This window comes from Doryrhamphus excisus, linkage group LG8 (genome assembly GCF_037039965.1).
Source record: "Doryrhamphus excisus strain RoL-2023G ecotype Guam linkage group LG8, RoL_Dexc_Guam_v1.1, whole genome shotgun sequence".
NCBI lineage: Eukaryota > Metazoa > Chordata > Actinopteri > Syngnathiformes > Syngnathidae > Doryrhamphus > Doryrhamphus excisus.
Window position 1 is genome coordinate 1,232,015 of NC_136364.1, and position 22,269 is coordinate 1,254,283.

Genomic DNA, 22,269 nt, shown 5'->3' on the forward strand with positions numbered 1-22,269 from the left:
ATGTCAAATGAGTTGGGTACGAGAATAAATGTGCTTCCTGTCTTTTTTTACTTTTTTCAAATCCTCATGGGGCATTGTAAAATGCTCCTTACATTAAAGCGGTGAAGATATACTCATTCAGACCGAGTCCCGCATGCAACCACACTACCACGCTAACCCCGCTAGCTTGCATTCACTCGCAGAGGTTCCACCAAACTTCACTGGTGTTTATCGCCGTTTCAACCTGCTTAGTTCAGGAGGAGGTGATTTTAGTATTTATAGTGATTTTGTGCAGGGATTGAGTGCCCGTTTTAGTTAAATCCATAATGACCGGAGTTCTACTGTATGCACTAGACGATCCCAAAAGATGTGTCTCACTCTCTCCTGCGAGGTCTGGTAGCGTAGGTGCAGGGCGGTGGGATCCCAGTCCACAGAAATGTAAGCATTCCCTATGGAGGCTCTATCTTCTGTACATGCGACCGTGCAGCCTCTACAGAACCTGAAGAAATACACAAATACACAAAGACTCAATAAATACTAATCATCCTTGTAAGCTTTCTATTTCCAATTGTGTACTGGAGATGTACATGTAGTCATACTGGGACTCTTCTACCTGGTCCAGTGGTGTACAACAATCACTGTGTATGTAAAAACATCACTCTATACAAGAGTTTTGTATTGTTTTGTACTTTGTTTACCCGCTGCACGCACAATGAAACTGAAATGAAAAGCATAGCGTGCGTAGCGATACTCCACTATTGTGTATATGTGAAATACTCCATGTTCTTACCTATACCACGGGCACAAGGCACATGAGGTACCGTCTTTATCCACGACCCGTAAAGTGAAAGGGTACTGGTAGCCAAGGCTGTCATCACTGCAGGGGAAAGGAGGAAAACCATCATCCTCAATCACCAAGTCCTTCTGACAATGTTGGCTTACAAACACTCTCGAGCATAAACTACAGCGGTAACTCGGTTAACATCGGGCATCATTTTTAGGGCCGTCTTTCGTCGTCGACTCCAGGTTTAACATTATTGGTTTATATATTTTACATTAGTCACATTTGACAGCAGCACTATGTTGTTTGGTGAACAAATTGTTGTTTTGGTCATTTTTTGGGTCTAAGGGTGTCTACTGCAGGTAAAATGATGTTAAATGTTCACTTCTCTATTTCATGTCATGTTTGTGCCATTTTTTGGAATGTAAAAACGTTTTTAATAGAGTTCAAACACAGAAAAAAAGTAAAAAAAAAATCGCCCTACGTTATTTTACTTAATTTTTTCCATTGAAACATCACAATTATATTAAATGGTTGCATTTACAGTATTTTAATTTATCCAGGGCGTCATAATTATATTCTTTTAATTATATATATTTTTTGTTTGTTTGTTACGTTAATCGTTAACCGTTAATCCGTGATCATGACAGGCCTAGTTGTGACATTTTTCCTCTGACAGCAGAGAAGAAGCTTACCAGTCCTGGGCATGGTTGCTAGAATCTTGCGGGGGCAGGGGACTGACCAGTCGGGACACTTGCATCCACACAGCATCGTAGAGGTTTTTCTTGGTCGTGTGGACCGTACAGGGAACAATAAGCGGCATGCCAAACAGACTGGGACGGTTCTTCTGGGAGGATAAGAAGTAAAGCTCCGTCCGCATCTGGGAAAGAAAGAGCCTTGATGATGGTGTATGCCGAGGACCACGTAGAAATACCGGCAAGGATCAGTCATGAATAAAGGTGTGACTTGCAGTGTGGTTCTCACCATCTTTCTGTGCATGGCAATGATGTAACCAGTGACAGGACTTTCATGCACTGCTGGGTTGTGTCCGTTAGTGAATCCATTGACCAAGGCAGGTTCTGGATTGCTGACCACATTGACTGCTCCCTCACTGCACGTCAAACTGGGCTCCAAGTCTACGTGACCACTAGCCGAGCCGTTGGCCACAGTATTGAATTCTAATGATAAGCAAAAAAAACAAAATAACAAATTACTGGTAGGTGTGTAACAGTAGTAGAGATTCTAACCAGAGGTTCCTATTGGTCGAGCTCACCTGCCAGTTTAGGGTTGCTGAGTGACGTTGGCGAGCCTGGCACCGGGATCTCAAAGGCACACAAGAAGGTGCTCACAGTCAGACGGACCTTTTGGTGATCCTGAGGGAAATTCTGAAAGGAGAACATTGTAGACATCAGATGATGCTTCTGGTCTTGGACCTGGTCCTCACACAGCCTTAATCCACATCTTAACTCATTCAATCCCAGCCATTTTTTCAAAAGCCGTCCCTCTTTTTTTTTCAAGGCACGCAGAATATTATGTTCTAGGGCTATATTGACACGGTCCATACCAAAGGAAGGGTTAGACTCTCACACTACCTTAATGTTGGCACCATGAACCTCAGCCAGAAGAATCTGTTCAGGCTTCAGATTGCACAGTTCGCTCAGCAGCTTCTTGAGTCCTGTGTACTTCTCGTCCATGTTCAACCTCAAGCCGTAGCGTACAGGAGTGGAACCGTCCAGTTTAATGACTGAAAAACCACGGCAAAGCCATCGGTCAATCTCCAACACAGCTTCAACGCAAGTACTGCAATACGCTCACCCGTTATCTCCAGGTGCATGGAGCTATCCATCGGCAGGGGCAGGGACAAGAAGTTGAACGGGTCAAATCGTGAGCTGATGTGGCCGCAGGTCTTGCATTTGACTTGGGACTTGAGCTGACCGTGGAAAAGATCCACCACGATAGAACGGTTCCTGCGCAGGTGATTCTCCCACGCCTGAGAGTTGAGGAGAACACACACACCTTCAAGACAATGGTTTGTCTCTTTGCAAACACCACCATGATCTTCATGTACAAGGCTCTTTGGTCTTGCCCATGGTGGTGGGGAGGCGTGAATGTCTACATAGTGAGTTGAAATTAGCAGGACTCATTTGTGGTCTTCACATGAACAGACTACAGGGGTCAGAATGTTTGCTGATTGGTAGGGGATCAAATCTTTATTTGATTTAATCCTGGCTTGTGGTGGGATTTTCAAACTATTCAAATGTCATGACAATGTTTCTGACCTCAGAGGCCACCTCCCAGTCGGGCCGCCCATCGCTGTCTTTGAGTTCCACATACGGCTTCTCATGGACTCGGTTTAGATCTTCATGGAGGCCGTCAAGTAAAAATGCCAGCAGCTCCTGGGAATCCTGCTGCTGGAAACCGTTGAATCGAGGAGCATACTTCGCTATTGTCCACTGCAAAGGAAACAATGGACAATGCAAGTCTTCAAAAGGTTCCAAACAATGCGGACGCAAGTCACCATGGTTCCTGAACGCATCATCTGTTCCTTGTGTGCCGGGTGTTATGAAGCGAAAGACCATTTGCTAGCAAAAAAGGTCATCCAAAGTAAAATGACAGAAGACGAGATGTTATTGTGGAGGTGGAAAAGAGTTACAGTAGGTTCACCCTGAGTTTGAGAGGAGCCACGTTCTTCTGTGTTCCACTCCACAGCTCCATCACCAGATCACCGTAGCACTTCGCCATGTGACCTCGCATGCCGATGGGGTTGGATCTGTTGGACAAATAAGTCAGTACAACGACGGGCGCATTTCCATGATTTCAACAATGATGCCATTTGGGGTGTAACGTCACATGTATTCCTAATCAGATTTTACTGTACGGAACTTTCAGTTCCATTTCCCCACACAGTAGTTTGGCTGGTCCGACCATTGCATAACAAAAGATATATTGTATATAACGCTACATGTGCTGCTTATAAGTTGAAGTGGAGTGGTGGTTGGTTTTTGGTGACACCTAGTGGCCGCTGTAATTCATTGCACTGAGCTTGTGACACAGCTTGGGTTTATGCTTGTCCAGTGACACATATGTTTTTTTTACTCTTCATCAAGTATCGTGTGAAAAATCTAATACATACCAAAAGGTGACTGTAGCGTAGCGTTCCACCACTAAATGGCATGAAATAGCATAAAAAGTCAAATGTCACCTGTTGAGCTCATAGAGATGTCTCCCCGAGATGAAGTAGTCCGTGAGAGGCCTGGTGTTGCTCACACACTGAATACTAGAATTCATGAAGCAGGTGTTGCCCAGGTTACTGAGGCCAGTGGCTCCTTTCTCTGTGGGTACTGGTGGGAAGAAAGATTTGAAAGACAAGTGCATTCATATAAATTTACTGTATTCATATTATACTGTAAAGCACTGCCATCCATATCCAAAATACAGTCTAACCTTTGTTTTCCACCACAAGCCCAGGTTTTGTATGATCCACTTTCAATAAAAAATGCTGCCATTGTTCATAACAATAGTAAACATTGGTAGATTAAATATTTTGCTATTAATAAAGATGTGGACGTATGATATTCCCAGCAGTGCCGTCTCGGATCACACACCCAACACCAAACATTCATTAGGCAAAGTGGATTACTCTCTATTAAATGGATTTTTGGGTGCTTGGGACGACGTAAATTTATTTACATTATAGGTGTGTCCAATAATTATCATGCCCAATGATGTCATACCAAGAACCGTGATATAACATTAAAAATAGCTCCCATAACCGATAATTTAAACAAAAATGCTCCAATGCGACGAGATTACCCATACTATGCGGGTGAGCATAGTAGGTTTGAGACATTCCTGGTGTCACTCCGGGTGCCCGAAGGGTGTGCCCAAATACAGTGCACCTTGCTGGGCCACTCCAGGTGGCTCCTCCTGCTTATACTCTGGTTCTCCTGATTGTAGTGATGTCTTAGTAGTAATGTCATGATATTTGGTGAGGATAAATCAACATGTACACTTAATCAAATCCTCATTTGTTCCCTCCAGTTGTGTACAAACTACACTTAAATCTACATTTTAAAAGTGAAAAGTTCTTGAGGGAAAAACTGCTTCAGCTTTCGTCTGATCTATGAAAGGCGAGGAACCAGTGTGTATGCACTGGCAGTTAAAGGGAGCTGTAGACATGAAAACATTGTGAGGAGTCAAGTATGTGAGATTGTTGACTTGTGTTTGCTTACCTTTATGCCTTTCCATCTTACTGCTGTTGGTAATGAAGGACATCTCCTCAGGCCAGCTCATGTCTTTGTTCCTGACTGTGGAGGACAACAAAGTGTTCATCAATGTCAGACATTAGACATTAGAGTTACAGACACACCCGTGAAGGAAGGACAATATAGTATGTTGACCAGTCTGAATGTAACCTGATCAGTGTGCTTTTTCTCTAACGTATTTGTGCTTCCTTCAAGCTCTTTGCTGTCGTTTTGAACACATTTGAGCTCAAGTGAACCGCACCGCACCAGCTGGTTTGCATGTGCCCTGGGAACCAAGAGAAGCCTGAAAACTGAATAAAACAGTTATAAATTCATTAGCGTTCGCTTTAGTGAAATATGCAAGTAAGGACTGCCACCCCCACTGAGCACCAATGTGTCCATAAAACCACACAAATGACAAAGTACTCCTCATCTAAACCAATATATGGATACATAAACATTCTTTTCCAGTCACACTTCTCCACCACAATGGGCAAGACCAAAGACCTCAGCTAAACATTGTACCCCTGCACCAAGACAGGAATGTACAGTGTAGACCTGCCCAAGACTCGAATAGACCACAAGATTGTAGACCTACACAAGACTGGAATGGACTACAAGAGCATGAATAAGAGGCTTGGTGAGATGAGAAAGGGATCACTATTGGTCACTATAAGCTCCATGCAAGATTCCACCTGGTGGGCTAAGGATGAGTGGCAGAAAGGTGAGAACAATTGATGATGTCAAGGGAGTTGGGAGCGCAGTCAGCCAGAATTACCCTTTTTTATTTTTTTACAATGTGAGTATATCCACAGCAAGAAAATAAGCCCACTCGACTGTAAGAGACTATTCTTAGGTGAAAAATATTGTCTTAGGTTGAAGTCAATATGAAAGATTGACTTAAAGGTCAGAAAGGGTATCGGTCCGACTTAGACTTCTTACTTTCAATCACTAGCTGCTGCTCATCCTGGATCTTCAAACTTTCCAGCGTATGATCTTCATCGTCAAGGAGCGTGAGGTAGTTCTGCAGAAAGACAGTGGACGGAAATTGATTAGAAATGAGGAATTTAGACATTTTGGGAATGCGGCCCAATAATGCAACGGAAATAATAATGCAACTTGAAACTTCTTTGATGCTAAATAAAAATCTCAGTGATGCCAATGAAATGATGACTGTTCCATACTTAAACAGAACTGGCTAAGAATAGATGTTTACACTCCTAACCATGACAATGTTTGCAGCAAGACCAGTGATCAAAGCCAAAGAGAGCAATAGTGACACCCACCTCACTGTTATACAACCACAGTCGAATGGTTTCCTCCTTGATGCGAAGCCTCTGAGACAAGTAGATATGGATGTCCTTGATGGTGGCCATGCGGCTAAAGCAGGCCGTGTAGACCAACACCCGCTTCAAAGGAATGTTGGGGGATGGCACGTTACCTGGCCGCGACATGGAGGGGGCCAAGAAAAAACTGCATGTCAGCTTCATGATAGAGGTGAAAAAGCCAATTAGCATCAATTTTGCGTTTTTTCCCTCCAAATATTTTCACTTTTCTCTTAAAAAATATTGTTTGGTAATATTATGACCTTATAGACTATTCTCAAAATAAAATGACCTTTTTCACAACGTAGGGCTGTCAAAGTTAACGAGTTCAGGGAACTCTTTCAGCTTCCTGTTTGACCCTGGGAAATGCAGCTGATGGGAAGTCACAAGCGGAACAAACATTGAGTAGAAATGGAGAAAAAAAGCGTATTTGGATGCTAAATATAGCTTCAAAGCCTGGCAGATGGCTCGCTCCACAAGACCAAAGCTACTAGTGTCTACTGTCGCTGTGAGTTGACTTATCGCTGGAGCATGTCGCGTCTCAAACCCCAGACATACTGGAAGCTGTCTCTCGGATGATTTTTTGCTTTGAACCGAGAGCTGAATTAAACTTCAGCTCGGAGCTGCTAACTACCGGAAGGCATAGCCAAGGACAGCTATTTGGGGGCTTGTGAGCAAGGGAATTTCCTTCCTTTCATTTTTCAACTTTATGCTACCAAACTGACGTTGTTTTTCCTGATAATATTTGGACTTTATTGTCTTTGGACATCCCTGCTTTAGATGTTCTCTCATGAGTTAACAAGAGTCCAGATATAGGTTCAGAAACGCTGGTCTGGATGTAAGTACGCTGGCGACTATTTAAGGCTGCATGTAGAATTGTAGAAATGCAAGAGGTGCAGGCCGGTCTTACCCATATTGAGCCAGATGTTGGTCTGGGAGGAGGATCGTGTGGCTGACTGATGGCGCAGGAAGAGGAGGTAGCAAGGGAAAAGCTCCAGTTCTGCTTGGCCAGTCTTGCTATCCAAGATGACCTGCGTGAACGAACGTTAAAGGTGATCTTCATCACTGTGAGGTGTTGCTCTTGGCTGATTGGAATGAAAAGACGTGATGGTGTTGTTTGCTTTGCGCTTCTCTTCACCCGTCTTCATGAATACATAACACAGCATAGAATAAGAAGACGTAGCAGGAGGGATGGGTGTTACCCTTAGCTGCTCGGTTCCTCTGTTTAGAGATCACAGCCTGATATCTAGCTGCTCAAAAAAGCCACTGGCAACCAATCAAGTGGTAATAGTGGAAACGGAAGTACCAGTCACTCCTCTCAACGAGCACCAGGTGCTACTGTGGGCACCAGTGTTGTTTTTTGCTGCTATGTTACTTTAGTCTTGTTTTGGTCATTGTAGTCCTTTCTACATGTCTTAGTTTTTGTCCTGCGGAAAAAAAGTTTTGTCTAGTTTTAGTAAAAAAATAAACTATATATATGTCTAACCCAAACACGCCACAGGAAACTTTCAGGTACACTGATAAAAGACAAACACAAAACAAGTTACTGTATGCAAATGCATATCAATGACAGTATATTTTAAACATAATATACTGTAGTTACAAATCAATACTTTTTACGTTTGTTTGTTTCAAGCAGAGACCACTCTCACTTCGTTTAACAGTCCTTGAACGCCCCATTGTGCGTTCACAGAGACGACGTACTGTATTGTTAGCCTTTTATTTCTGCTCATCTCTGCTCCCAGATGCTGATACGATGCGGGAATGCATAAATGTAAGATTTGATGACCATTAATTTGGTCCTGATACCACTAGAGGCCGCCAGCTGTACGTGGGTTTCATTTGTATTGTTTTAGTTTTCAGTTCTGTTGGCTTGATAAGGCTGCTTCTACTCTCAGTGAATGTGAAGAGGTTGGGATGAGATCCTCCAAGACGACCACGAATGGAATGGAAGATGATGATTTCCAATGGAGACCACATATAATCACGTAATGTGTTTGAGAGTTCCTGTAAACATCTGCCAGCACCAGAAGTCATCCAATAAGAGCAGGTCCTTCACTTACTGGCCGTGGCAGGCTGAGGTTGGCACCATACCAGTGGTAAAGCGCCCGCCACACTGGCTCTGGCACAATCTTAAAGTCTCGATCATTCCGCAAGCAGCGCTTCAGCCGACCACCCTCCATGGTCAATGTCGGAGCCTGCAGGGGCAAAGCACAAAGTGCTTCTTTACACAGTAACAAGTATATCACAATACATACATCTCTTTTTGACTTTCTTCTTCTAGGGTGGCAGTAGCTGAAGCTGTCAACTACGTCCAAGACTTATGGAGTAGTGTTCCCTCGAATAAATCACTACACAACTATCCATGCAGCGGTAAAAGATGGATGGATGGAACTATCCATACCTGAAATACAGCTGCAATCACACACACACACACACACACACACCCTTTACCTTGGTGGGCTCGGTTGCAACCAAAGGCTGATTGTCAATGGCCCCCGGCCTCTGTGCTGCCTGCTGCGAGAGGTGCCCATTGGCTGAGGGGAAGAAAACACTCATTATTGTTCCCAACCCATGCAGCTTTGAATGCTACTCATGTAGGAACTGAACTGTCTGTCATATTGTCAGCTGTCAATAAAAGAAAGACATGATTCCTGTAACATCGCAGCCTGCACCGATGAAATCCTGTTTTGTTTTGTTTTTTTGCCAAATTGTGGTGTTTTCTTTTTGAAAATAAAATTTTCTTCAACCTTTTACACTTATAGAATGTGTATGTTTGTTAAAGTGAAAGGAATGTGGGTTAATGAAATGCAATTCCAATGGTGTTACTGATGTGAGATATTCTTTATGACAACCCTGATCATGAATATTGCACACAGCGCTCTTATTTTGAAAAGTGAACGTGTGTTGGTAAGATTTATTGAACGTTAGGATGAGCTAGGAGCCACAATAAATGTACTTCTTGTCTGTATTTCACTCAGAACATGATGTCAGGGAGCATCGTAAAAAGCAATCACTTTTTCCACACACATGTTTCCTTTTCTATAAAAATGCTTTTTATTTGGAATTTTGGAGTAATGTTGTTAGTAGTTTATCAAGAATCAAACTAATGTTCATTGCTTCCGAGACCTTTCAGCATGCATTGAGGAGATAAAATATATAGTATTTGATTAAATGGCCATTGTCCAATGGTGGAAAAAACCCAGGAACAAGTCCAAAGACTGACCCATTTCTGTAGCGTCTGCTGCATCCAAAGATATTTGGGCTGCAGGGCTCATGCTTCCCAGCCCGTCACATCTGTCTGCTGACATCCCACTTTGCAGGGCGCTCAGGATGGATTGCTGCTCCACAGCAACGCCCTTTGGCTCCTGGGCAGGGAAAAAGCATGCAACTTTTGTGTGTGATTCTTTTTGTTTATTGATGCTACAGTTGTTTTCCTATTCCTAATTTGTATATGATGGCATTGTGAAACATTAAAGCAAAAAGCACCAATAAGGCTCCATTCACATCATGTCAGCTACGTAGCAGAAAGTCACACTAGTAGATTGCAAATATTGTCATATATTTCTCCAAAAGTAATGGTAAAATATTATCTGGTATCGTAGACACAATATCATGTATCTTTTTGTCTCGTGACACCCCTCGCTGATATCATTTCACGACTAAAATGTTCACGTGATTCAATACTATTGAGGAACATGGCTACCATATGACTTACATAATTAGTGTAATCCTTCCACAGCTGCCACCATAGCGTAGATATGAGGAACCAGCTGTGGCCATGCTGCAGCCCATGTCTGTTTTCTCTCTCCAGCCAACCCCTATTGACACCACATACACAACATTTCAACATTCTACAGTCCAGTGGCAGCGCACAGAGGATTTATATACCTGATGATTTGACCTTCCTCTTCAGGAGAAGCAGGTCTGAGCCCCAAAACGATGTGGCAAACCTGTACACAGTAAAACAGTTAGTACCAATAAACCGTGACACCCGAGAGATGGATGGGTACCAATCAGCCATAAACACTCAGATGAATGAATTGTGGAGACATGCACCAGTCCGTCTCTTAAACAACACCACAGCCTTGGCTGCAGTCATGCATACTGAAATATTGATGCTACCAATGCCAGCTCTTATTGTCTAAAATCAATATCAATATCGATATCTGTTGAAACGGTGACCGATTATAAACTGATGTGTGAATTGTGAATAAAGTTTTCATGATTATGGTCATAATTCATCACTTATTTGAATGGTTTTGTTACTTAACTTATTTTCTTTTTTGATGGTTTAAAATGCCCATTTTCACATATTTTAGAATTATTATGTTGTTTTGTATTAGCTTGGCTGTATTGTAAAGCACCATTTGACTTTATTTTCATAACACAGCCTAATTTTCCAAAAATCACAACATTATTTCTTTTGTTTGTAAAATTACTGCACATTTTTCTGGGGTTTTTTTGTAGTTTTCGTCTCATAAAATTATGACTTATTATATAATAATATGTAAGTACAATCAAGTACAAAGTACTGTATAATGCATTTTATATATTTTGTATGACAAAAATTACACCTTAAATTTATTTTTCATGATGGCTTTTTAAAACGAATGTATCATTCTTTAATATTTCAACTAAAATGACATGTTCCTCATCAGATTAAGAGTTTAAAATTGCAACTTTTTCTCTCTATTCTCATGCATTTTCTTATAATTATGACTATTCCCGTAATATTATGACTTAATTCTTGTAACATACCTTTTTGCGCACCCTGACTTTTCAAAAATTGCAACTTTATTCCGTTTTTTCCTTCTTGAATGATATTCTTAGAATGCACCGCAGGCCAATAAAAAATGAGCAGAAGGCTGCAAATGGCACCCAGGCTGCATCTTGGACACCCCTGGGCTATATGGTCAATGACAGCTAATTAGTAGCTAAATTTGGCCAAATCTCTATCATCAGCTGACAAGAAACGCAAGTGTGCGTTACGTGGGCGTCACCTCTGTACTCAAAGCAGGAAGAGGCGGGATATAATGCTTTAAGAGTATTCAGATAAACCCTTTTCACATCCAATATGATACAGATATCAATCTGATCTGATATTAATATTAATTATAGCCACATATTACAACAGTCAGCAGCAGTAAGTAATTTTACCAGCACGTTGTGATGGCGTGGGACCTAACCAGGATAGCGTTGCTGTCCTGTATCGGAGTGCTGATATCCGAGTCCGTTAGAGGCAGGCCAATATGTAATCCAATATCAATATATAATCCAACAGGCTGTATATGTTTTAGTACAACATTCCAGAGGGAGACGGTGTACAAGAGTGTTATAAAAATCCCAAATCCAACAATGAGCAATCTTGGCTGTGTCGACACTTTCACCCCAACGACCCCGCGTCATACAACACAAGCTCAAATCTACGTGTGCTGACCTGGAAGAGAAGATTTAAAAATTCAGTAGCCAAAGCGTTCTCCACACTCCAGATTTGATAGTCCTCCAAGGTCAGGCCGCCCAGCTGGGAGATGTACAAACACAAGACATCACTACAAGCCATCTCAGAACACAACACATGTCTGTGGGCGTGGAATCATCACTGTCTGGAAGACGATGTGTGATATTCCTGACAATAATTCCTCAGCATTCAAGAGCTGTGTCTTACTTTGGTGGTGTCATGCACTTTCAAGATGCCATCCACTATATGTGAGGCACCACTGCCGAGCTCCTGCAAAGCAGACAACACAGTGCTTATCAGAACTGATTTTAAAGATAATCATTGTATATATAATATCTCACTATATTACTGAACAGATACTGTCTAAGTCAGTCATGGTATGGGTGTAAGACATGCTTTAAGCAGCAGAGATGCCATCGACTGCACCAAGACCAGGTACCCAGACGGTCCCATTATCATCATGTTTGTGAGCGAGGGCCATCGGGGAGCACCTGCACACATGCTGCATCCCAAGCGCAACTGCACATAAAGCTGTAAACCTAAGGGAAACATTGCTATACTGCCAATATCGCTAAAGAATGTGAGCTTACAGGAAGTGCGTCAGTGCGATTGTCCTTCCACACCTCCAGCAACGCCAGCACCATCTCATGGAGTTCATCACGTGACAGGACTCCATCACGGTCCAGGTCAAACACTTTGAAGCAAACTAACAAAACAACATCATCTATTTCAAATCATTTTCAGCTTTAAAAGGAAAAGTGCACAATCGTCCACAATCCTTATGTAAGACATGAACACATCTCTTTTCTGTACATCTTAAAGAGAGAAAGAGCTAGCATGAGACAGCTGACAATGCATGTAATAAGCTTTTTTATTATAGCAGCTAATGCCAAAGAACTACTTTTGTGGAGTAGTGATGCAAATGAAATGAAAATGAAATTTAGCAGAACAGACTTTGGCCCATACTGATGCTTTTTCTCATTGACAGTATTCATTTATCATTTAAAATATTGTATGGAAATTTTAATGCGCACACACACAGTTTAGTGTGTATATACTAATATGTGAATATTGTAAATAGTTGACGGTGTTACATTGTAAATAACATTTTGATGGAAAACAACCCTTTTTGTTTTGTTTATGTTGATATAGTTGTTTAGATAAATTTGAGCTGTCACAAAAGCAAACAATGTGTGTCAAAGTGAAAGTGCTTGAACTGTATCTTTTCACAAACAGCTGGTTTTCTCCCTTTTTTGTTGGGAACAGATATTTCCCTGAAACTTGCCTACGTTATTGTTATTTCATGCCTATTGGGCTCTAATAATGTTAAAAAGCCATCGTCAATGTCATTTCTATGCTCAAACTACAAAAGTATTCCATTTATTAACACTGAATTAGACTTTGTGGAAATTCACTTACCACGGTCAAGTCTGGAACTAATTCACTGTGATAAAGCACTCACTGTTACTGATACTATATTTAGAAAAGCATAAAAAAAGAGAAAGACATTGTGTTCATGTCTCACATAAGGATTGTGAAATTCCACAAGTGCTCAAACAAATTTCCCACCAAAAAACTTGAACAAGTGAAACTGAAATGAGTCATTTAGTGCAGGTGAGGCCGATATGGCGATACACAGATAATAATAACCAATAATACAACTTACATTTCTGCCTCTCTGCAATTGGTCCCCGACAGCAGGCTGACAGTCCACAAGATATTTCCTTAAAGTCAATGTGGTTGTCCCGATTCTCATCAAAGGCATGAAATAAACCTGAAAGAATACCAACCACCAAGAAGATGAGAAAGCATTCCTGCTGCATGAGCACCATGAGACACGTGGCCCTCTGACCTTCACACAAGGAGGGATGGATAGGAGGAGACACCAGAGGGATGAAGGTTTCTAAATCAAAGCGGCCTGTTCTCGACTGGGCCTTCAGCAGCCAGTAACGTTTCTCCAAGTCGATAATGTCCGATTCCTCCACTGAACAGGGCAAAGAAGAAAGAAGAGGAGCCCAAAATACACAATGTCATTACACACACAACATAGACAATATGACACCAACACTAATGCTTTACATAATAATAACATCATCATGCTGCACCATTTTCCTGATGATAATTGATGCATGCCTCCACACCGTGTTCAAGGCTAAGGGATTACATTTTAAAGCAAATGTTGCTGTTGGGATTTGACAAATAACACGTTAACGTCAGTAACTAATCCATTTTATTTATTATGTTACATTTTCTGTCATTAACAGGAGGTGCACAACTTTTTTTTTTTTTTTCAAACCGATACTGATAACTTTCTGATTCTCAAGATGTAACTGACGTTTGTGCACACCTGGAAGTAAAGACTGGAACAAATGTGGATGTGACCAAACGTACTTGTAGGTTTGCCCTCATCCTTACTACTACCACATCGGTACTATCATAGCCACCTGCTGTGGCCCAGCGAGGTGCACTGTAATCGGATACATGCTGTGAACAACTGGGGTGATGGCACGGAGTGTCAGGAGGAGCACGGTGCAGGGCGGGAGGGGGCACCTGGCGCGGTCCAGCAGGGTGCAGGAGACCCCTGACTTGTGTATGAAGTGGTAATGTAGGCACCGCTGTTGCGGTGGAGCTCAGATGCCGGATCTGAGCCCGGTGCATTTACTCAGCGCAGATCATGGCACAACATCGGTAGTGGAAACGTGGTCACATTTTTGCAGGACTACCCATCTCAAGACATGGGTGATCTTGGAATTTGCATGCATGCAGGTAAGACGCTCCCTGTATGCACACTCTATAATGCTGCACAGACAACCACCTACTTACACTAAATAAACATATAATACACACTTTGTTTGTAGATATGTTCCACTATCTCTTCCACTATCAGCATTTCACCTACTTTACTCCAACACTGTTGTCCCAAGTCCTCTTAGAGATACAGTTTCCAGCAATATCGTGGTGATCAACATGCAATGTGTCCGTGCGACTGTGGATTTTTACCCACCTAAAGGTGCAACTCTCCCGGAGTGACAGCAGAGATACCATACCATCATCCACACAACATCTGGAGAGAACTTGTCAAAGCCATCCTTAAGCACTGCTTTTTATCATCACTTCATACTACATTACTCTAGCCTTTGCAGTATTCCCACTAAGGTATATGCTAACAAAGTCAGACGTGAGCAAAGATGCACAAATTCACTGGCAACCTCTCTCTCTTACACACACACACACACACACACTCACATAAGAGGATAAGCGAGGAGATTAAAGACAACAGGTTGTTTGAGCGAGTCTATGTTTAATTGGGAAAATAAAGCCGTGCTATATTTACATCATCTAAACTGGGCTGCTTTGGCTCAGGTAATACCGCTACTCTCCTAATCCCCCCATCGCCCAGCAGCCCTTCACTGAAACGCCCATTCAACACTTTCTCCTGACCTGCATCACTAGGATATTCAACCATTTCAGTAAGAATGTTAATTCAACATTAGAACTTACATTTACTTTTATCCTTTACAGGATTTGTCAGTCATTGTCCACCGCAGCTCTACTATCATTTAACAAACCATATTATTCTATGATGTCGAAAGTACAAGTGCAAGATCATTATCAGGGAAATATCATGTCATAACAATAAATCTGGTTACATTAAAATAGCTCAGATTGTCTTCCTCCTGCTTACGTTAATGGGTCACTGACATGATTGATCTGCTTAGCTTAAATATGTTATGTTGATATGTATTAATTATGTTTTATATTGGGTTTTTTTAATTACATATACAGTTGGCAGCACTACACATGACCAACTCATTTCATCGGCCGCTCAAATCTTGTCACTATGTCACCCCCATGACGTCACGTGCTCATTCAATCCCTGCCATCAATGCTGAGCTCTTCTGCCACCTTGTGGCCGTTTTTCTGACTTAAACCTGCACCAAACATGATCTTTTTTATGATGCAGTTGCGTCATCACCACTTTTTGCCTCTAGCGCAAAAAACCAGGTGGCTCCTTCCCCTCTATGATAGTAGAGACATAGTAGTAGTAAAGTCAAAATGGCACTGTTGGTGTACACCAGCCACACATAGATCATCTGTGACCTTATATACTATATACTACCTATAAAATTGAAGCACTAGGATATGCAATGCTCGTGTTAACTGACATTACAGTATTCAGTATACAGTATTACAATGCTTTCTGACCAGTGTGATGAGAGGGACAGAGAAGTGATGGCTCATTTTATCACAGGTTTTCACTCTGGGACATTTTGGCTTGATTGTAACAACATGTGGAGGAGGTTGTTTATACTTTATATTCAACAAATACACAGTGTACTACGCTGATACACAACCAAGTAGAGATGTACCAACCTTACAAATCCCATGAAGGGCCCAAGCAGTACTACTACTAGTCCTTTACATACCAGTAAAGTAACAAATGAAGTGAGCAATGAGCCCCATGGAATATCTGACTATACTGCACCTTCAACGCGTTTCTACTTACAGTGTGTGACCCCTGCCAGGGTCTGGTAGAAGGTTGGCGTGTCGCTGTCATCGGTCAGCGTGACGCAGACTCCTCCAGAAAGAAGCCATCTGGACAAAGTGAAGGCTTCTTTGTTCTGTAAGAGCCAGTCCCTGAAGTGCTCATAATTCACCTTATCCCCCTGCCAGGGTACATACACAAACACAAAAAAGTGCTGGCGGTGAGTCAAAAGTGAGGGGACGGATGCATACATTAGAGTAGTCTGTGTACAGCTTGCATTGCCGTATTTATCACACAGTCATTATTGTCAGTGCTGGAACTAATCCAAGCATTACAGGGGACATGTAATCGTATACACGCAGGAAATAATGTACTACAAAGATGACCAGAAACTGAAATCAATCGGATCCGTACCGTATTTACCACAGTATAAGTTGTACTTTGTCATAGTTTATACAGCATATGAAAACTTCTCTGAAACTGAACTTGTGTTGCCTTTAAGTGGGGTGCGACACCTAACGGCTGCAATCAATCAATGATGTGTGGCACTCGGATTTGGACGTGCAGAAAAAAGCACCAAAAACGGAATAAATAACGACACGGTCCGTGATGTTGGCTCACCTCGCTAAAGCACTTCCTCAGCGAGGCGGGGACTTCTCCATCCAAAACGTGCAGCACCGCTTCTATGTCTTCCCTGGCAGCGTATCCACCCGCATCACTGGTGAACAGACTGAAGAGGTCTGCAAGCACATCAAAACATTTAATCTGACCCACTAATCATTTGTGTTATTTCATTGACACACTTGACTCATTGTTTAGTACCGAACTTAACATAATGATAGGTTAGCATTACACGTCTGCTGGTTTCCAACATCAGTGCCTTGTGTACCGTATAAACATTTCTTATGATAAATGTTTGCTATTGGCACTTGTCCACTCACACTTTGCCTTCTCCTCGTTCCGTCCCCGTGTCAGCAACACCAGACCCACTACGAGATTATTGAAGTGAAGTCCTTTAGATGTGCCCCCAAATGAAGTGTAGATCACCTGATCAGACATGAAAAACAGTCACCAGGTGAGCAAATCAACTTTTTGGCAAGTCAGACAGACATTTTTTTACTGCTAGAAATTATTTCCATTTTGACTCAATCACGTTTCTACCATGTATTTACTTCATCCCACATAATCATAGAACACCCCACTGTTTTCACAAACACTCATCCTCCTCCATGGTGAGGAAAGTAAGTATTTCACCCCCTGCTGATATTGCAGTTAGGAAGATATAAACAGGTAGCTTTATTGTAGCGCACAGACAAAGAATGTCAAGAACGACTATACAGTTATTATAAATGAATTTGGATGTCATGGAGTGAAATACATAATGGAGCCATGAAACACACAAACAATACACACAATACATTGGAAAGGCACCATGCTGGCATGGAAATATGATAAATAAGACCATTATTTAGTGGAAAAAATACCAGTGTATAACCCCTCCTTAATTGCTCTTAACTGGTTCCTGCACCTTCTAAATACGCCTTTTACCTATAGACAATAATATAGACAAGAAATAACACCCCTATAGTAACCTTTACACTTCTATTACCCAATATGGTAGACATCAGAAAATAAGACATAGAAAACCGGTTTATGACTTTCTAAATGTGCTTTTAAACAACTTTCACACTTCTATTACTCGATATAGTGGACATAATAAAATAAGACAAGACATTTTATACATGGAAAACCGGTTTATGACTTTCTAAATGTGCTTTTAAACAACTTTCACACTTCTATTACTCGATATAGTGGACATAATAAAAGAAGACAAGACATTTTATACATAGAAAACCGGTTTATGACTTTCTAAATGTGCTTTTAAACAACTTTCACACTTCTATTACTCGATATAGTGGACATAATAAAATAAGACAAGACATTTTATACATAGAAAACCGGTTTATGACTTTCTAAATGTGCTTTTAAACATTATTAAAGCCCTGTAGACAAGAAATAACACCCTTATAGTAACTTTCACACTTCTATTACTCGATATATAGTGGACATAGTAAAAGAAGATAAGACTTTATACATAGAAAACCGGTTTATGACTTCTAAATAAACATTATTAGAGCCCCGTAGACAAGAAATAACACCCCTATAGTAACCTTTCCACTCTATACACACTCTATAGTAGACATATCAACTGTGGAACTGGGAACTGATTATGGGATGCACTCAATTGTAATCTGATGCATGTTCAAATGAAATAAAACAATTATCATTACCATATCAGAAAATAATACATAGAAAACTGGTTTATGACTTTCTAAATGTGTTTTTTAACATAATGAGAGCCCTGGAGACATGAAATAGACAATAGTCACCTTTAAACTCCTATTACTCAATATAGTAGACATAAGAGAAACTATGAACGGTTTCACTCATGATCTTATTGGAGTCGACAACATAAAACCAAGCATCACTAATGAAAATTGTGTTTTTCACCTTCTTTATGAAAATGTTGCAACTCTCTTTGGCTCCATGGTGGCTTATTTTGCAGCCATGCTCCAAAGAAAAGCAGAGACCTGTGATGTACCTTCACTGAACTACAGCATCGATCGTTGATTATATCATAGACGGGTGCCCGAGCTGACTTCCTCTTCCTGTTTCCATACATTAGCAAGCTAGTAGGATGCTAAGAAGGAAGAACACAGTTGGCCTTGCGCATAACATAAGACGTGCGCCATATTCCACGCTTAGCCAACTCAGGCTAACCGGGCGTACGCCAAGCAAGGTTCCACCACATCCTTCAATGATGTGGGCTGTCATCTGGCGCTATGTAACAAAAATCTTGGAAACATATGTTGCCGGAATATTGATCTATAAATATTACTTTTACTCTGTACTTTGGTTGGATATTCATATTTCAAAGGTCTTGGAGACTATTTGTGTCTTTATGTGCTCCATTTCCATCTACTGTTTGCTGTGGCTTAATGTGCAAGCGCATGGAATCTTACTTCTGCAACTTTTTGTGGAACTCCATCTCCCAGCACTTCCCTGTAGAAGCACTGCTGAGTCATGTAGAAGGACAGGCCGCTGGTTCTCTTGAAGGCATCCTTCAGTCGCTTCAACTCCACATCCGTCACTGCGCAGGCACAAGGACATAAACTACACTAAGTATCAATACGTCACCATGTGCTAATATTGTTTATGATATTATCATCATTAGGGCTTGATTTTCTTAGTCCATTGATATGAAGCGTGTTGTTTAGATTCATAGAGTTAGCGGTTACTCCCTGGACGATCCAAATCAATATGAGTGTTTTGTGGTTTGGTTGGCAGCATATGGGAAAAGAGACAAATGCTGATGTGGGTGAAAACTTTGCTTTACCTAAAACACTAAGATAATAACTCTGCTTTCATGGATGACGACACAAAGGAACAAATATTCATATTGAGACCTGACATTAGTTGACATTAGGAAAATAAGGGAAATGTGTAATGTTGCAGAAATATGAAGTCAAATATGACTTTCCATCATCAAGTGTCTTTGCTTGGACATGTATAACAGCGCAAACAAAGGAAGTTAAGTTATTCATTTGCCACGGTGGAAAAAAGGAAGTGGTGCTTTATTTCATTGTGCGCTGGATGTCGGCAGGTGTTGACAGGTGTGAAAAAATAAAAAATTCAAAAATCATTGGTTCCAGACCCCACTGCAATGGGTGAAATTCAGCAACACAGGAGTCAATATTAATAAATGGAATAATTATGGCATATAAAATCTGTTTACAATCTTCAAATGACACTTTAACATTATTAGAGCTTGTAGACATGAAATAACACCCTTGTAGTCAACGTCACATTTGTATTGCCCCAATATAGTAGACATAAACAGACATAAACAAGATAGCATCGACTCACAGGTTAGCAGCTCCTTGTTTATGTGTTATTTTCAGCATACTTCCTTATGTTTGTAAATGCCTTTCCACTGCTATTACCCAATATAGTACACAAAATAAGAGTAAATAAGCCATGGAAGATGCTGGAGCAGTATTAAGAGTCACGATTCTTCTGCCTTGTATTGAGATTTTATTTCAATTTGGTAGCTCATTTAGCCGTTTTTATGCTTAAAACTGCTTCAATTAGGCCAACTTGCTTAAATACGCATTTTTTTTAATTACTCAACCACAAAACAGCGATCATTTCTTATCGCGATAATCTAACGGCGATATTGCAGGCATTACTGTACATACAAATGGAGGAATTTGGACATTTGATAGTGATGTGTTTTTATCTCAACAAAACATCCACATCTTCCATAGCTGACAAAGCTAGTAGTTAGAAGTGTAATATTTAATAAGCCACTAATATGGCATTATGGTTTCACTTGGCAATGTTTACATACACGTCTCTTATGCAGTTAAACAAAGAAAGTTTGTTGTAAACATAAGTTGGAGATTAAACGGACATGGTAATCACGACACGTCATGTAGTTGTATTAATACATGTGCTTGTATTACTAATACCTCATAACGTTAATAGAGCAACTCGCTGCCGAGTACCAGCAGTCACCAACGCAAAGGTTGGTGACTAATAAAGGATAAAGGAACAATGATTAACATCACAACACAACAAAACTACGATGCTAAGACATGTCAGTTACTCGTGTCCATACACGTTATCACCATTTCATAGCAGCGGTGATACTTCCATCCATGCACTAACTTCACATATATGTACACAATACAACAGATAATAACATTTATAGTCGTGTAGCTAAGTGTCGTGTTGACATGACGACAGCTAGAAAAGCAGTTAGCATAAGCAGAGTAGAACGTATTGGAGTATCATAAATGTTGCCATGTAATATTTAGCTTGTAGTGCATAGTACTAGCTAGTGGTCTTACCTCTCTTGACGGCCTCGTCGTAGGACAGGAAGCCAATCTTGGATTCTTTGGCTCCCATAATCCTTCATTTTAGGACAAGAAGCTTGTCAAGTGCGTGTTTATTTCCAAACGTTCTTTTATCTTTGATGGTTAACGGTCAGAATGCAGCATTCCTGCTGTTAAAATGTGCGGCGAAGCGCTACAATCTGTCTGGCTGCAGAAACGCCTCTCCTAGGTCACGTGGGCGGTCAATGTCACGTGACCCCTCTGTCACATGACTACTTTCAAGAGTGCGGTATGCCACTGGAAGATATCGGATTTTGCCCTTTTTTTTTCCTCCACACCCGTTTTTAACTTTCATTAAAAAACAAAACAAAAAAAAAAAAACAATCTCCAGTCCTGACGGCGGACTTCGTGTCCGCTCAGGTAAAGTAAATACATCCTGTGGCTGGTAATGTCCGCCCTTCAAAATAAAAGCAGCAGGCCTGAAATACACGGGTCCTTAATAAATAAAAAAAAAAACACAAAAACGTTGCACGTGTCGGTAGAATGGTGGGAATTCCGATGGAAAGTCATACTTTACTTTATTTTTCTACAACATTACACATTTCCCTTATTTTCATTAAAAAAAAATCAACTTTCACAGGTACCCTCCAAAGTCGATTGGAATCCTCACTTTTGACACCAAAACAAGTGGATGTCATTGTAACAATGGAGTTCAGCAAATGACTTTACTGTGTTTAATGTACAATATGTCATGTAGAGTGGTGCATGGACAGCGTTCACCGTATGTTATGTGGAGTGCAAAATATAAAACATATGTAATATTACAAGATGATAGTTATACAGCGCATGCATAAGGTGTCCCTAAAGGCTGTTGACATTGGCAGCAGGAGCATCAGTCTAAGTAGGGAAAGCCAGGCTATTATTGCGTCCATCCGCCTTTTCTAGTTCCACCAGGTGGACCCCGAGGCATTCCCAGCCGGCTATGAGTCATAAGCCCCCCAACCTGTCCTACAGCTGTATTGGTATTGGGTTCTCATAGCGGCCAATGCTGACTTTCACTTCCTGTTTTCCTGTATTAGCAAGCTAGTAGGATGC

At 41.1% G+C, this 22,269-nt stretch overlaps 1 protein-coding gene across 2 annotated transcripts in view; it reads right to left on the reverse strand.

Annotated features, from left to right (window-relative positions):
* Positions 1 to 21,443, reverse strand: part of usp32 (ubiquitin specific peptidase 32) — a 30,038-nt gene extending 8,595 nt beyond the window's left edge. The window contains exons 1-29 of one of the 2 annotated variants that reach the window (XM_058079865.2): positions 21,190 to 21,443; positions 19,300 to 19,427; positions 17,218 to 17,323; positions 16,898 to 17,016; positions 16,298 to 16,457; positions 13,643 to 13,774; positions 13,457 to 13,564; positions 12,381 to 12,496; positions 11,998 to 12,060; positions 11,770 to 11,853; positions 10,221 to 10,282; positions 10,048 to 10,150; positions 9,556 to 9,697; positions 8,784 to 8,866; positions 8,393 to 8,527; positions 7,240 to 7,360; positions 6,291 to 6,445; positions 5,947 to 6,028; positions 4,993 to 5,067; positions 3,963 to 4,101; positions 3,425 to 3,530; positions 3,040 to 3,213; positions 2,576 to 2,750; positions 2,353 to 2,504; positions 2,034 to 2,145; positions 1,745 to 1,938; positions 1,456 to 1,640; positions 770 to 856; positions 358 to 478 (exon numbers count right to left, since the gene is read on the reverse strand). In XM_058079865.2, coding sequence (XP_057935848.2) covers positions 358 to 478; positions 770 to 856; positions 1,456 to 1,640; positions 1,745 to 1,938; positions 2,034 to 2,145; positions 2,353 to 2,504; positions 2,576 to 2,750; positions 3,040 to 3,213; positions 3,425 to 3,530; positions 3,963 to 4,101; positions 4,993 to 5,067; positions 5,947 to 6,028; positions 6,291 to 6,445; positions 7,240 to 7,360; positions 8,393 to 8,527; positions 8,784 to 8,866; positions 9,556 to 9,697; positions 10,048 to 10,150; positions 10,221 to 10,282; positions 11,770 to 11,853; positions 11,998 to 12,060; positions 12,381 to 12,496; positions 13,457 to 13,564; positions 13,643 to 13,774; positions 16,298 to 16,457; positions 16,898 to 17,016; positions 17,218 to 17,323; positions 19,300 to 19,427; positions 21,190 to 21,247 — 3,477 coding nt within the window. In that variant the 5' untranslated portion in view covers positions 21,248 to 21,443. Of the gene's footprint in view, positions 1 to 357; positions 479 to 769; positions 857 to 1,455; positions 1,641 to 1,744; positions 1,939 to 2,033; positions 2,146 to 2,352; positions 2,505 to 2,575; positions 2,751 to 3,039; positions 3,214 to 3,424; positions 3,531 to 3,962; positions 4,102 to 4,992; positions 5,068 to 5,946; positions 6,029 to 6,290; positions 6,446 to 7,239; positions 7,361 to 8,392; positions 8,528 to 8,783; positions 8,867 to 9,555; positions 9,698 to 10,047; positions 10,151 to 10,220; positions 10,283 to 11,769; positions 11,854 to 11,997; positions 12,061 to 12,380; positions 12,497 to 13,456; positions 13,565 to 13,642; positions 13,775 to 14,794; positions 15,022 to 16,297; positions 16,458 to 16,897; positions 17,017 to 17,217; positions 17,324 to 19,299; positions 19,428 to 21,189 lie in introns of those variants that run through there. The other variant, XM_058079866.2, reaches the window with a different exon arrangement.
* Positions 21,444 to 22,269: the final 826 nt, after the last annotated feature.